The sequence below is a fragment of the Arachis duranensis genome, chromosome 1, assembly GCF_000817695.3.
Source record: "Arachis duranensis cultivar V14167 chromosome 1, aradu.V14167.gnm2.J7QH, whole genome shotgun sequence".
Lineage (NCBI taxonomy): Eukaryota > Viridiplantae > Streptophyta > Magnoliopsida > Fabales > Fabaceae > Arachis > Arachis duranensis.
In genome coordinates, this window is record NC_029772.3 from 9,957,032 (window position 1) to 9,973,112 (window position 16,081).

General features: G+C 31.3%; 1 protein-coding gene across 1 annotated transcript; it reads left to right on the top strand.

Annotated features, from left to right (window-relative positions):
- The first annotated feature begins 8,257 nt into the window (after positions 1–8,257).
- On the top strand, positions 8,258–13,955 carry LOC107476826 (membrane-bound transcription factor site-2 protease homolog). The gene is made up of 12 exons (XM_016096755.3): positions 8,258–8,418; positions 8,730–8,823; positions 9,241–9,434; positions 9,913–9,978; positions 10,064–10,130; positions 10,243–10,341; positions 10,517–10,620; positions 11,833–11,980; positions 12,087–12,167; positions 12,262–12,723; positions 12,847–13,167; positions 13,602–13,955. Exons 3-12 carry the CDS (start codon positions 9,313–9,315, stop codon positions 13,749–13,751), a joined length of 1,620 nt encoding a protein of 539 aa, XP_015952241.1. The 5' UTR covers positions 8,258–8,418; positions 8,730–8,823; positions 9,241–9,312; the 3' UTR covers positions 13,752–13,955.
- Positions 13,956–16,081: the final 2,126 nt, after the last annotated feature.

Genomic DNA, 16,081 nt, shown 5'->3' on the forward strand with positions numbered 1-16,081 from the left:
TTTTTTTTGGAGTAAACTACTATTTATATCTACGAAAGTTAAAAATACTGACATATCTATCCATAGAAGAAGAAAATTACCATTTGTACCTATGAAATATGGGTTTTATACAATAAAATTATCCAAACACTAAAAAATCACCTAAAGTGGTGGTGCAGATAAGGGTAATTTAGGATTTTTAAGTAATTTTTTAGTGTTTGAATAATTTTGTTGTGTGGAACCTATATTTTATGGGTACAAATGGTAATTTCTTTCTTCTATGGGTAGATATGTCAGCGTTTTTAACTTTTGTATGTAGAAATGGTAGTTTATGCTCTTTTTTTTTTGTAAAAACTACAAATTTTTTTTGTTGTCCACGGTATTCTCTAGTAAAGGATTAGTTTGTTGTAGTCTCGTATATCTGAATTCCATTTAAGAGTCTAGCCAATAAATTACTACATACAGAAAAAAAATTCAAATATCATATACTTGTTTAAGCAGACAAGCGAGTAAGCCACTCCATAAAATTGGTTTAAAGACGACAAATCTAATCCTATCAAAATAATCATGAAATTTATTTATGTTGTGATAAGTATGATGGATGTCCATTTAATATGGACGGTTCATAATTTTTCAATGATGAAGACTCATGTTACTAAAGGAGAATGAAATTAATGATAGTTGAAAGAGAAGACGATTTGTGTGTTTAAATACAGGAAGCATCAATCTAAAATAAATACAGTAATACGAATACAAAATATTTCTCCATCTCTTTCTCTCTTCTTACTTATGCTACAATATATAATATTAATATATGAATTATCTCTATTACATTAAGATAATAATATTGGTGAAAATTAATAGGAGAATTTTCTATTTATATTTATTTTCTCTTCCTTATTTATTTATTTATTTTACAACATGTTATCAGTACGAGATACTGATCAAATTTTAGGAAAACTCTAGTAATAAATTTTTATTATGTTAAAACTCTCTTATCTTGAATTTAATATTCTTGATATATCTGAAAACAACTATTTATCATGGATACTAGATGTTGAAATCTATCTTGATTCAATAGATCTTAGAGATACCATTAAGGCTGAAAATAATGTATTTCAGAAGGATAAAGCCAAAGCCATGATATTCTTTCATCATCATCTTGATGAAAGATTGAAAAATGAATATCTCAAATTAAAAAATCCTGCAGATCTATGGAAAGACTTTGAAGAAAAGTATAATCATCAAAAGATGGTGATACTTCCTCAAGCCCGATATGAATGGACGCACTTGCATCTATAGGATTTTAAATTCATAAATGAATATAATTTAGCAATATTTTGAATCACCTCACGAATGAAATTATGTGGGAAAAAGATAACTGATAATGACATGTTAGAGAAAAAATATTTTTAGCTAATTTCTTGGGCTTTTTTATATAAATAAACATATGAAAAATTTTATTTTCAGGAATACGCATGGATTGGATTATTGTCTGAAATATGCATGGCCAACTCAAGGGAGTTACCCACGAAATGGAGTTGCCCATCAACTCATCCCTGGCGCCCGCGAGATGGAGGGGACATCTGTAGGCTCCAATTCACCTACGACGGACACGAAATGGGGGACAGCCATTTAGTGGCTGCCATCCACGAAATGGGAAAACCAGGGGCAGCGGATACGAATTGGTGCACTTCTTGTGTACCGTCCACGAATTAGGACCATAATTTGCCTATATAGTGTGTGTTTGGATTACAGTTTATAAACGGGAGTTTGCATAAAATTGATTTTGCAAATTTGAGAAATGATAAAAAGTAAGTTTATGTTAAAGTGATTTATATTTGGTAATTTTTGTATCAAAATGGATTATAGTAAAATAAATGTTGTTTGGCTTATACCATTCAAAATCACTTTTACATAAAAAATTACTAAAATTGACATCAACTTAAATAATTTTTTATATTATCCTATCATTTTAATTAATTTAAAAATTCGTGTGAGTTTAAATTACAGTTTACAAACGAGAGTTTGTATAAAAATTTACCCAAATAGATATCAAGTTAAATAATTTTTTTATATTATCCTATCATTTTAATTAGGGTATTTAAATAGATGTTATTAATTAATTTTATAATAAAATTAATATTTACTTACTAAAATAAAAATAACATATAAAAATAGATAAAATATATTTTTAAATAAAAAATATAAATTTTAGATATATATATTTATATATGTAAAAGAATATTTAATCAAATATGTTACACTTTTTAAGTATTAACGTAAGAATGTTATTTTAGTATTTTTTTTACATCGTACTCTTACTCTAATATTCTCGGTAGTCTTATTCTTAATATTAATTTGAAATCCAACTTGAAATCTAAAATTTATGATTTTATTATTATCTATGATTAATTTTTTATTTAATTTATCTTTTTTAATGGAATCATAATTTATATTACAAAAAATTATACTAAAACATAGTATACGAGAATTATAATTATAAAAGAGAATACTAAAAATAATAAAAAAACTTAAATATTTACATTGTAGTGATGGAAACAAATCTGAAAATTCTTGATGATCTTTTTATATAGTATATTTTTAGTATTTTTAGTATTCTTTTTTTGTATGCTATAAATTTTTACTATTATTATTATTTACGGTTAATTTTTTGTTTAATTTACTTTACCTAATAGAATCAATAAATTATATTATAAAAAGATAATAACAAACATAATACACAAAAATCTCAATTATAAAAGTGTATAATGTCAAACAAACAGTTGAAAAAAATAAAAATAATAAATAATAGAAAAATAGAGCTCATATAAATATAAATAACAAGAATTCTATAAATAATACAATAACATGTATAAAGGATAAAATTGGTAACAGGTAAATAAATGATTAGTATCCTTTAGGCCGTTAAGAAAACGCAGAAGCTACAAATAGTTGCTTCTTGTAAACGTAGTTTTGGTAGGAAAATCACTTCTGCGTTCATGAGAAAAAAATTTGTCAAACCAAAAGTTGAAGTTTTCAAGAAGTCTAAACGTGCTTCTTCCTTTCTAACGGGTTTCCCAAACACACCCATAAACGTTCCTGGATCATCTCCGAAAGAAGCCATTATCTACACTCTCCTCCTACTCTCCAAAATTTGCGGCCGGTGGACTAGACATGCCCCATTTCGTGTGCGCCGGCCATGAGGTGCTTCATCTCCTTGGTGGCAGCTACGAAATTGCAAAGCCTGCAGCTGTCCCCTCCATTTCGCGGGCGCCGGGGTGAATTGATGGGCAACTCCATTTCGTGGGCGACGCCCTTGAGTTGGCCATGCGTATTTCAGACAATATTTTAATTCATGCGTATTCCTGAAAATAAATTTTTTCATATGTTTATTTATATAAAAAAGCCAATTTCTTGCCCTCTTGTTGCTGAACGCAACAATGAATTGCTTTTAAAAAATCATGAAGCGCACCCAGCCGGTACCGCCCCATTTTCTGAAGCAAATGCGACAAATCATAACCCTAGAAGAGGTAAATAGCAAAGTTTTGGCAACAAGAAAAATTATGGAAGAAAAAAAAGTTATGTTCACAAGAAAGGATCTCACGAGAAGTGGGATAAAGAAAGAAACAATGGGCAAAATAAATCAACAGATGATAAATATTTCCATTGTGGTGGAAATGGTCATTGGCCGCGTACCTGTCGTACCTCAAGGCACATAGTCGATCTTTATCAAGCATCTTTGAAAATGGACGACAAAGGAAAGGAGGCGAATTTCGTTTCAAATGATGTTGAAAATCCCACCACTCATTATGATGTATCTGATTTCTTTGATGATTCTAAAGAAAATATTGGTCATTTGATCAATGATAAAATAATTTAATATGTGGGATTGTTAAGTATTCATGTAAATAAATAATGTAAGAAACTTCTTGTTAAATTTTATTTTCTATGCATTTGAATTTCAAGTATGATGCATATAAACAACGTTTAATAAAATATTAATGTTTATGTTTAAGAATTTCGAAATCATTAAATGTGTCAAGTTTTAAAATAATGATAATAAAATTTTTAGTATATGATACTATATACAGTATTTTTTAGAAAAACAAAATAAATTTGCTGCGCATATACTTCTACTCATTTTATTATTTTTATTTGTCTTTGAAGAAAATGGTAAGGACATATAGTGAAGATGTTTGCCTTGTAGATAGTGCAAGTTCGCATACTATTCGCAAAAGTAATATATATTTTACTCATGTTGTGCCAAAAGAAGAATATGTTAATACTATTATTGGCTCAGGCAATGTGATAGAAGGTTCCGAAAGAACTATAATTTTGTTTCTTGGAGGAACAAAATTCATAATAAATAATGTACTGTTGTCTACTAAGTCTCTAAGGAACTTATTGAGTTTCAAAGATATTCGCCGAAATGGATATAATACTAAAATAATGAATGAGGGAAAATATGAATACTTATGTATCACAACTCATGATTTAAATAAAAAAGTTATATTAGAAAAGTTATCCTCACTTTCATCTAGATTATATTACACTAAAATTAGTGCAATTGAATCACGTGCCATTGTAAACCCGAAGTTTACCAGCCCAAATGAATTTATAATTTGGCATGACCGATTGGATCATCCGGGAACAACCATGATACAAAAAATTATTGAAAACTCCCATGGACATTTACTAAAGAACCAAAAGATTCTTAAATCTAGTGAATTTTGTTGTGCTGCATGTTCTTAAAGAAAGCTAATTTTAAGGTCATCACCAGTAAATATTTGATTTGAGTCCCTTGAGTTCCTATAAAGGATTCAAGGTGATATATGTGGACCTATTCATCCACCATGTGGATCTTTTAGATATTTTATGGTCCTAATAGACGCATCTTTGAGATGGTTACATGCGTGCTTATTGTCTTCTCGCAACCTGGCATTTGTAAGATTATTTACTCAAATTATTCGATTAAAAGCACAGTTTTCAAAAAATCCAATCAAAGCAATTCGTCTTGATAACACTGGTGAATTTACTTCCCAAGCCTTTGATGCTTATTATATGGCTAACAGAATAAGCGTTGAACATCCAGTACCTCATGTTTACTAACAAAATGGGTTAGCAGAATCACTTATTAAACGCCTCCAATTAATTGCTAGACCCTTACTTATGAGAACATATCTCCCAATCTCGACTTGGAGGCATGCTATTTTACATGCCGCAACACTTATTCATTTAAGACCAACAAGTTATCATCAGTTCTCTCCTATGTAATTAGCTTTTAGCCAGTAGCTAAATGTTTTTCATTTAAGAATATTCGGGTGTGCAATATATATTTCCATTGCACCACTTTCTCGCACAAAAATGGGACCCCAAAGAAAATTGGGAATATATGTTGGATATGATTTTCCGTATATAGTGAGGTATCTTGAGATACAAACTGGAGATATATTTAAAGTCCGATTTACAGATTGTCAATTTGATAAATCAAAATTTTTAACATTAGGGGGGAGAGAATAAGCTTCCTGAAAATGAACTTAATTGTAATGCATCATCCTTGATGCATTTAGATCCTTGATCAGGTCAATCTGAACTAGAAGTTTAAAAGATTGTACATTTACAAAGAATAACAAATCAGTTTATCCACATACCATAAAATACATATGCACCTAATGGATATTGTAACAACCTATTTATACGGATCATTAGATCGTGATATCTATATGAAAGTCCCTAAAGGATTAAATATATCTAAACCATCCAATGAATATTCACAGGGGTTATACTCAGTCAAATTGCAAAGATCTTTATATGGTCTAAAGCAATCTGGGCGAATATGGTATAATCGTCTTAATGAGTATCTAGCCAAAACCAGATTCAAGAATGATGATAACTGTTCATGTATTTTTATAAAGAAATCTGCATATGGATTCATTATAATTACCGTGTATCTTGATGAATTAAATATCATTAGAACCCCTGAAAAGGTTCCAACAATTATAAAAGCTCTAAAAGAAGAGTTTGATATGAAAAATCTTGAAAAGACTAAATTTCGTCTTGGCCTGCATATCGAACGTACAAAAAATGAGATCTTTATTCATCAAATAACATACACAAAAAAGATCTTGAAGAGATTTTATATGGATAAGCCACATTCGTTAAGTACCCCAATGATCATAAGGTCTTTGGATGTGGAAAATGATCAATTTCATCCTAAGAAAGAAAATAAAAATATCCTTGATCTTGAAGTACCATATCTTAGTGTCATTGGAGCACTAATGTATTTTGCTAATAATACACGACCAGATATATCATTTGCTGCAAACTTATTAGCAAGGTATAGTTCCTCTCCAATTAGAAGACATTGGAATGGAATAAAAAAAATCTTTCGATATCTTCATGGAACAGTTGATATAGGATTGTTTTATTCATATGGATCTAAGTCACAACTAGTTGGCTATGCAGATGCAGGATACTTGGTTGATCCACACAAAGAAATATCTCAAACAAGATACTTGTTCACATATGGTGGTACTGCTATATCGTGGAGGTCCACGAAACAGACGATAGCAGCAACCTCCTCTAACCATGCTGAAATACTAGCGATACATGAAGCAAGTCGCGAGTGTTTTTGGCTCAAGAGTTTGATTCAATATATTCCGTCATCATGTGGACTAATTGATCATAAAATAGCTCTAACTGTCTTGTTTGAAGATAATACAGCATGTATTGCTCAATTTAAGCATGGATACATAAAAAATGATAGAACAAAGTATATTTCTCCAAAATTTTTCTTCACTCATGGCTTTCGAAATCAAGGAACAATTGATGTCCAGCAGATCCGCTCAAATGATAATCAGGCAGATTTATTTACAAAGTCACTTTCAAAATTCTCCTTTGAGAAATTGGTATATCAGATTGGGATGCGTTGATTTCGAGATATTAAATGACGTCAACAAGAGGGGGGATTGTATTCTTTTTTCTTTGGTCAGATTTTTTTCCATTGGATTTTTCTTGACAATGTTTTTAATGAGGCAGTCCCTATCACAAAGGATATTATACTCTTTTTCCTTCATTAAAGTTTTTTCCCATTGAGTTTTTCTTTAATAAAAGTTTTAACGAGGCATATTCTTAAATGAACATCCAAAGGGGAGTGTTGTGATAACTATGATGGATGTCCATTTAATATGGACAGTTCATAGTTTTTCAATATTGAAGACTCATGTTACCAAAGAAGAATGAAATTAATGATAGTTGAAAGAGAAGACGATTTGTGTGTATAAATAGAGGAAGCATCAATCTGAAATAAACACAACAATATGAATACAAAATATTTCTCCATTTCTTTTTCTCTTCTTACTTATGCTATAATATATAATATTAATATATGAATTATCTCTAATACATTAAGATAATAATATTAGTGAAAATTAATGGGAGAATATTCTATTTATATTTATTTTCTCTTCTTCATAATTTTGAAAACCGAACTAAACTAATCAGATCAACTGGATTACCAGAGAACCAATCACTTAGTAAATTTGATTGACTTTATAAATCGTCAAGCAAAAAACCGGTTCAAGAATTGGCCAAAATCAACGATTAATCGATAAACCGTTAAAAACTGGCCAATTTATTGAAGGATTTTTGGTTCAGTATAACCTTTTAAAAAACGGCGCTGTTTCACCCTTAAAAAAAAAAAGCTCTAATCTAATCCCCAATGCAGCCCCAGTGATCCAGACATTCAGTCCTTCTCCTCTCTTTTTCTCTGAAAATTGGACATTGAAAGAATAAGAACTCTAATCTCGTAGTCAGGGCTATACTTATATATAAGATATGTGTTTAAAAAATAAAAAAAAATATTATGTAATTTAATAGTTTTATATGTATTATTATTTATTATGTAATGGATTTATGTCTTAATTATTTAATTTACTAATATTTTTTACTTAACTAATTTAATATCATACCCTCAAGTCTTTGTACTTTTTAAATTAGTTTTTATATAATGATCTCTATATTTAAAAAAATCATTTATTTTTTATATTAATATATTTAATATTTATATTATTATATTAATAATGATTTACGTAGTTATATTTTGGTAATCACATTACGTACTTTAGATATTATTTTCTTGTAAAAAATACTCATTTTTCTTTTAAATTTACGTTGTTAAAAGAAAAAATTTTTTAAAAATTATATGTTAATTATCTTTATAAAAAAATTATCTAAAATTTGGTTCCTCGTGTTAAAATTTTTGGATCCGTGGCTACTGACACCTACCCCCAGCCCGCAGCCTTTCATTGTCATCGCCGAACTTTTCTCCGCTGGGACAGGCGCCGCGTGTGGAAGCTCTGTCGCCAACGTAGGAAGCTGTGTCGCGTGTGGAAGCTCCGTCGTCGTCCTTGGAAGCCACCTCGCCGTCGTAGGAAGGTCTGTCGTCGTCTCCCCTGTTCGAGCTTTCTCTCTGTCTTCGCCGGCAGTTTCGTCTCTCTGTTCGAGCTTTCTCTCTGATTAATTGATTAGAATTCCAAAAGAAAATATAATTTAATTTATTAAAAATAAAACAGATAAGCACATACAAACATTTACCTCCTCTGTTATTTTATTGTGAATGGGGTTTGTTAGTAAGATTGCTCGGGTTCTGCCCTTTGGGACTCTGATTTGTGGAGATTAATGATTTTTTCCTGGTATTTTTTTCTCATAAAATGTTGTTTTATCTTCTAATCTTTTATGAATTTTAGGCAGAATGCAAGAGTTCTACTGAAAATGGCCAGATGCAGCATATGACACTTAATGGGAGAAGCAAGGTTCGAAATCTTACAAGATTTATCCAAGGTATCTAGAATCTCTAGAGCTTGTAAACTCTTGTTTGATGTGAATGAATGATTAAATTATGATAGTTTGTAATTTAGTTAGGTTGTTCTGTATAAAACATTGGAAGCTAAGATGAAGAGTCTTCCTTATTTATTTATTTTACAACAATTTACTCATTTATTTACACAAGAACACTATCAACACTCCCACCACCCAATTCCCTCCGGCCTCCGCCCTTCTCCGACGCCGCCACCACCACTACCGGCGGATAATCGAGCTCCTTCTTTAATGGCATGGAACTGGAACGTTGATGCCTCAGCTCGCTTCCCTCTTCTTTCATCTTCATCTTAGCTTCCAATGTTTGTCTCCTTGTTTCGTTTAGCGTTTTAATTTATCAGCTAAAAAAAATTACAAATTTCTTGTTCATTTTCAATGCAGGGAAAGCAACAAAATATATGTGATTATTAATTAACAACAATTAGCACTATTAAGTAGGATTACTATTCAGTGATGGAAGTGGATTCTAGAAGAATGAGGAGGTTTGGGAATCAAAGGCACACACGAACCAACACTCTTCTTCCCCTTCATGCAGCTTCTCATCATCATGTTCCCAACAATACCATTTCCTGTTGGTAAATCTTCTTTCTATATTTCCATCTATGTGGATTGCATTTTCTGTATTCAGAAGGAAAAAGAGTACTTTTAGATGGAAAAAAATAGTTTTTTTTTTACATGTAAAAATTGGGCAAAACCAGACAGTTTATGATGTGTTCAAAATAGCTCATGATCAAAGGCTTTTGGGTTGTTTATTTGTACTCAATCAAAAGTTTCTTGTGGCATTTTTTGAAGGAAAAAAATAATTGTGTGTATTTGTTCCGTAGAATTAATGTAATCAAGAGATACTGTATCTGTATTAGGATTTAGGGTTTTAGGATCTACAGTAGTCTAATACAAAGGTGTGTATTTGGATTACTTTATTTTTGCTGAAATAACTTACATCAAAAGTTTCTTCTTGTCCTTATTTTTAAGGAAAAAAATTGTGATCCCCACGCCATTTCTGTCCTCTCTCTTTGAATTAATGTAATCCAGAGTTGCTTTATATGAATGCAGGTATTGTGACTACAAAATCTCTACATTTAACAAACCGCTGTTCCATTTTGGTCGCAGATATGCTAGGTGGTCCCTTATACAACCCTCTTTTGTTTTTTAATTTTGATTACTTCATGTTTCTGATTACTTGAATGCCTTTGTTATCTTACAGGTTTTTAAAAGTGTGGTTTTCAGTTGGGGTTGGATTTGCACTTTCTGCTTTGCTTGGGGTTACTTTGGTACACACCCTTACTAAGAAATCTCGTGTTTCTGAATGGTTTTTTCATATGTAGATAGAATATGCTGCTGTGCCGCTTTTGATTAAGTTGTATATATCAAATACTTGCACAGATTCTTCTCTGGGAATTAGCTAAAGCATTTCATCTCTCTAGCGGTGGCAACAAGCTTGGAAACCTTAGAAATGCTTTGCTCTTTGAGCTTCCCTCCTTGGTTTGCAACTACATTTTTTTCTTCTCTCTAAGTTTGAATGAAGTTTTATTTTTTTACTTTTTAAGAAAGGATAGCAAATACAAAGAAGATATTTCAATAGTAAAATATCAAAACAATGTGAATGTAAATAATCATTCTTTGTGATCCTCTTATTAACTTACTGTAATCTATACAGCCGTCTGGTTCGAGCTTATCACTTGCTGATGCAGGGTATGTATGTATTTCTACCATCATATCGGTCGTTGTTCATGAATTTGGTCATGCTGTTGCAGCCACTAGGTCAGTTGTCTTGCTTACTACCCTTCTAATTGAAGTTTCAAGCTACAACATTTCGTGAGTGACATCACTATCTAGTTAGATAAACCTTTTGGACTATACAGGTCAATTTTTGGAAAGAAAATATGTAAATTGACATCACTGTGTCTACTTTGTCATTCTAATTGTTATATTGAATTACTTTATTATAAAGCTGTGATTTTTTTTATTCCTTTTTTTTGGTGTTTGGGGGGATAAAAGACAAATTTCATTAAGATGAGGAGATGGATAATATGATAGTAAAGATAGAGGATAAGTATTCCTCTATAAAGAAAAACAAACAAAAGATTTATCCATAAATCATAGCTTTTCAATATTTCAATATGTCTAAGAGGGAAAGTCCTCTATGCATATCATGAGCTGTGAAATTTAAGTAGCTTACATAATTTGGAGAGAAGTTAGGGGGTTAGAAGAATAGAATTTCCTCTGAAATCTCCCAGTAGTTGTTTAAGAATATTTCAAAATTTTGATCTACTCCAATTTTCATGACAATACCACAACTACCAAATGACACATCACGTTATGCCAGTTGCTTTGGAGGAACAACAATACATTGCCTACTTGAGTGACTTGCATTGACTATTGCCCTGCTTCCCACATAATAATGTTGTTATCCTACCAGCTAGAAATGAAGGTTTGTTATGCAAGTACATAAACCCCTTATTTTGTTCTCGTAATAGATACACATCTGTCTCAATTTCTGTCCAAGAATAATTCATTTTATATTTTTAGCCTTTGTAATTTGAGATATATTTAAGCGCCCTGTAGTGATCTCACATATTTCAGCATCAGTGGTTATGGTAATATCTTTAGTTCCTTTGAAGGCAGTTAACAGGATCTAAAACCGATGCAAAGAAATGTTAATGGTGATTCTATCACCCAAAAACAAGCTACCAATGATGAGATGATTTATGTAGTCAAATTTGTTATTCTTTTATTTAGTTTATGCTTATGCAGATACCTAGAATCCCAAAACTTAGTTTGTTTTGAAGGCTGTTAAAAAGAATTTAAAAAGAAATGAAAAGAAATGTTACCAATGATGAGATGATTTGTGTAGTTAAATTTGTTATTATTTTTCGTTCATGAACTTGTAGATACCTAAAATCCCAAAATTTAGTTTTGCTTGAAATGGCAAACAGTTAGATTCTTATGCTACACCTTTTTGAAGGAAAGCAGTGAGGGGATACAAATAGAGTATGTCGCTATCTTCATTGCAGTTCTATTTCCTGGTGCTCTAGTTGCCTTCAACGATGAATTGCTACAAACTGTTCCACATTGGACTTCCCTTAGTGTGTATTCTGCTGGAATTTGGCACAATGCAGTTGTAAGTTGAATTTGAGATAGGATCAATTTGACTCATTTTTAATATTCTATGTTTTTCATATTTTATTTTATTTTTTTCCTCAAAGGCTTCAACCTTTCTCCTCTAGTGTTGTGCAGCTTGCGGATTGACATTATTCCTGTTGCCCATGTTCTTGTTTCCCTTATACAGTAGCGGCCATAGTCCCATGGTATTTTTTCTTGATATTAATAACATAATACATTCTTTGGTTTTCGCATGCACAGCTTACTTATTGCATTTTCAATGGCTATGTGTGGGCACAGGTTTTGGATGTACTACCAACGTCACCTTTGTCTGGTTTTTTGGCTCCTGGTGATGTTATTGTATCAGTGGATAATGTACCAATTAGAAATGCACAAGAGTGGTTGGAAGTTAATACTTTAACATATAATAGCAAGCTTCATAATGTAGATATTTCCGGGCACACCGGAGACGCGGGGGTTATCAATAGAATGAAGGGTTACTGTGTCTCTAGTTTTATGATGGAAGAAGGCAAGATTACAGGATTGCCAGAAAATCAATATGCTTGTCCCAGTGAACTTACAGCATTTGTAAAAGTTTTGTGCTCCAATAATGTTACTCTGAATGATGATAAGAGAAAAATTGACCCTTCAAATAGACGATCGACTATATACTGCTTAAATGCTAAAGATGTTGTCAGACTTGATAAATGTGGTGATGACGGGAGCCTAGCTACAACAAATGGAAGTTGTACATGCACTCGGGTACTAAAATCTCTGAATGTTTCTAAGCTTTCAAATTTTTGTCCACTCTGTTGATCACATGGCAACAAGATATGATAAGATAAAGATACTATAGCTGCTGAATGTTCTCTTTCTTGTTTACAGGATGAGTTTTGTTTAGCACCGGTTCAGGAGCCTGGCACAGTATGGGTTGAGATCACATATTCAAGTACTTCTCCGGAATGTTCATTACATGAAAGAAAGAGATTACCAGCTTCTGAAACTTCTGGCCTTAAGGAAACTAATTGTGGTGGGACTTTTATTTTTGTTGGTGATGCCATTTCAATGGCTCATTCAATTCAGCTAACGTCATATCAGCCTCGCTGGGGACTAAAACTTGCCGCTTATTTTCCAAATTTACTGGAAAATATTTTGGTATGGACATTTCATGTCTCTCTGGCTCTGGTTTTTCTCAATACTTTGCCGGTAAGTGATGAAAACAGCTTCTTGCATATGATAGGCATTCTCTTATATCAAGCATCACTTCTGCATTTGCGTATTTAAGCGGAAAATGGTCATACTTAAATATATCCATCATTTGTGGGTTAAACATGATTCATATGTTAAGTTGGTGCTGAATTAAGAAATGGTAGAAAGAAAAATCACCACAATAATGCTAAGAAAACGTTAACTAAAGGCTTTTGTCACAATATCTGTGGGTTATTGTGTTCCATGTCCTACAAGTGATCCCTGACTAGAGACAGTGGTTTTGGTTTCTTTATGCTACAAACTATCTTTGTTGTCAAATAAACAAAGATGGGAAGAAATGTGGAATCGAATGTGCACAAAAATCTTTTGTATTCCTTCTCATGGCAGTATGCTGTTTGCTTTAATTTCCTCTAATATGATGATACTTTCAGGTGTATTTTCTCGACGGTGAATCCATTTTAGATGCAACTCTCGCCTACTTTACTTCATTAAGCGCAAGAAAGCGGAAGACGGTTCTTAGACTATGCCTTATCAGTGGGTTTCTTACTTCTGTTATAGCCTTTTTTCAAGAACTCCTTTAGTTGCTTTCTGAGATCATTTTTGTTGTCTTATGAAGTGTGATTATGTGAACATTCCGGTTCCTTGGTGAACATCTGAATGTTCAAAATTTTGATTTCTAAACCTGAGAGTGAACTTCCATGAACATGCACATGCACATGCACACAAATAATCTTTCGAAATCAAGTCTCGTTTATTGGAATGTGATCTGATCTTGTTTATTGGAATGTGATTCGCATTGATCCAATCATTCTGTGTGCATGTATATGTTGTATACATAAATCAGAGGACGGTTCATGTTCACATAACTTGTTTGGAACTAACTGAACCCTTCAAGCAAGAAAGTGCTGGTTTTTTACACACTGAACTTCCCTGATCAGTTTGTAGAGAAACTAGTTATCTTTGGTAAATATTTTACACTTTCTTGATAATGTGAACAAAATTGTTACAAATATAACCGTTCATATGACTCTTCCTATTAACTTAATTCTTTGGGAGAAGTGGTATTATGACATAGTACCAAAACTTCTATAACTTAAAGGTCTAGAGTTCGATCCTGTTGACTCCAACAAAAAGAATTTCAGCATAAGACTAATAAAACAAAAAAGAGAAAGAAAGGAATTTGCTTGTGTATTCAAAGGTCCAAATTCCTAGTTTCATTTTCTTGTTCCCTTTCTTACCCTTCACTTAGAATTTGACACATGCAAAGTTATGACTTATGAGTAGTTTCTGAAACATATAGCTTGAGAATGATAAATTTCACTTTCCTTTTCTTTTTTTATCTTTCTTTTGTTTTGGTTTCACTTTCCAAAGTCTAAATGAAAGGACAGTGATGGACATAGAGGGTAAAAAGGAAAAGGAAAAGATTTGGAATTTTATTATGTTCTAATGATATACTTTTGGGTTGGTGGTGATTTAGAATATTACATATTCTAAAATGCTAATTTGCTAATGTCTTAATCAACCATCCAAAACCAAATTTAGACCGTCTTGTTAACGGAACCATGATTAATTGATTAACAAACTAAGGAAACAAAGGGTAATAGATATTTTTTGCTCCTTTATTATCTATTGATGTAGATGTAGTTTTATTACTTTTCTTTCATAACTCAATTCATTTGGACATACTTGCCTTGGAACTTGGAATATTCTTATACCATATGGATTTAGATTCCATAGAGTTTTGGAGGATTTATTTGGGTTTGGCCTCATATATAGGAATTTGGATCCAAAGTTAGAAAGTGTTAAAAAGTTGGTAAAGTAGTAAAGTGAGAAATTAATCACTGTTGATTTTGTAATTTCTATGAAATATGTGTTTTACTATCTTAATTTAAGAATGATTAACTCTTTATTTTATCACTTTACTAATTTTCTGATCATCATCCGTAAGTGATTATGTTAGTGTTAGATACTTAGATCATCAAGTGGACACAAGGCATTATATGACTCGAGGACAGTGTCAGATGTTGTTGATGATGAAGTAGGTTTATGGAAAATCTTTCATCTTACTAGCAAAGAATATTGGTTTATGAACATGACTTATTTCAAGATTAGCTTTAACTCAATCTACTATTCAAGCTCTAGTACTTTTCTTTGTCCTCAATAGCTGACAAAAAAAAAACATAACCACATTTTCACAGCCATGAAAGCAATTTTTGTTAGTATTAGTCAAATGCTTAGCAAATTATAAGAAATACTTATGGGAAACAAACAAAATTGAGAAATTTTGAGATAATCAATGATAGTCAATTCAAGGTTAGAAAAACCAATACTTTCGAATTTTGTTACTTTAGTAAAAGTATGACTTTTGATTCGAATCCTTATCCAAAATTTTGTGAGCCACACAAATTATTCCACTAACATTAGTCTTCTTGTACATCCTGTTTAAGTGGATTAAACGTATTAAGATATTTCTCTATCAGAAATTTTTCTTAAATAAATTTAAAAATTTTATTTTCAAAAATAAATTAAAACAATATTAAGACTCAGTTTGGACAAACAGTTTAATTAAAAAATAGTTTAAACAATAAATGACTATATTAAAAGTAACTTATAAATAAGTTATTTTGTGTTTGAATTTTTTATTCTAAAAGTGTTTATTTTATAGAAATATGATAAAAAAATAGTAGTATTATGAGAGAAGTCATTTTTTTAATTTCTCTATAAACTCCTAAATAGCTGTTTTTTAGAAAATTGCAATTTAGTTTTGAAAATTGCACCAGATATTAATATGATTATTTTTTATAAGTTAAAAATTCAAAAAAGCTACTTTTAAAACTTTTCAAATGACCTGAATACCATTTTTTTTGGAATGAGAAAATCGGTTGAACTCCATCCAATTATGATAATCCTT

Coding starts and splice junctions, on each gene's coding strand:
- LOC107476826 (XM_016096755.3), top strand. CDS start 9,313: ATGGAAGTGGATTCTAGAAGAATGAGGAGGTTTGGGAATCAAAGGCAC. Junction 9,979..10,063: donor TTTGGTCGCAGATATGCTAG/GTGGTCCCTTAT, acceptor GTTATCTTACAG/GTTTTTAAAAGTGTGGTTTT. Junction 10,342..10,516: donor TCTTTGAGCTTCCCTCCTTG/GTTTGCAACTAC, acceptor TAATCTATACAG/CCGTCTGGTTCGAGCTTATC.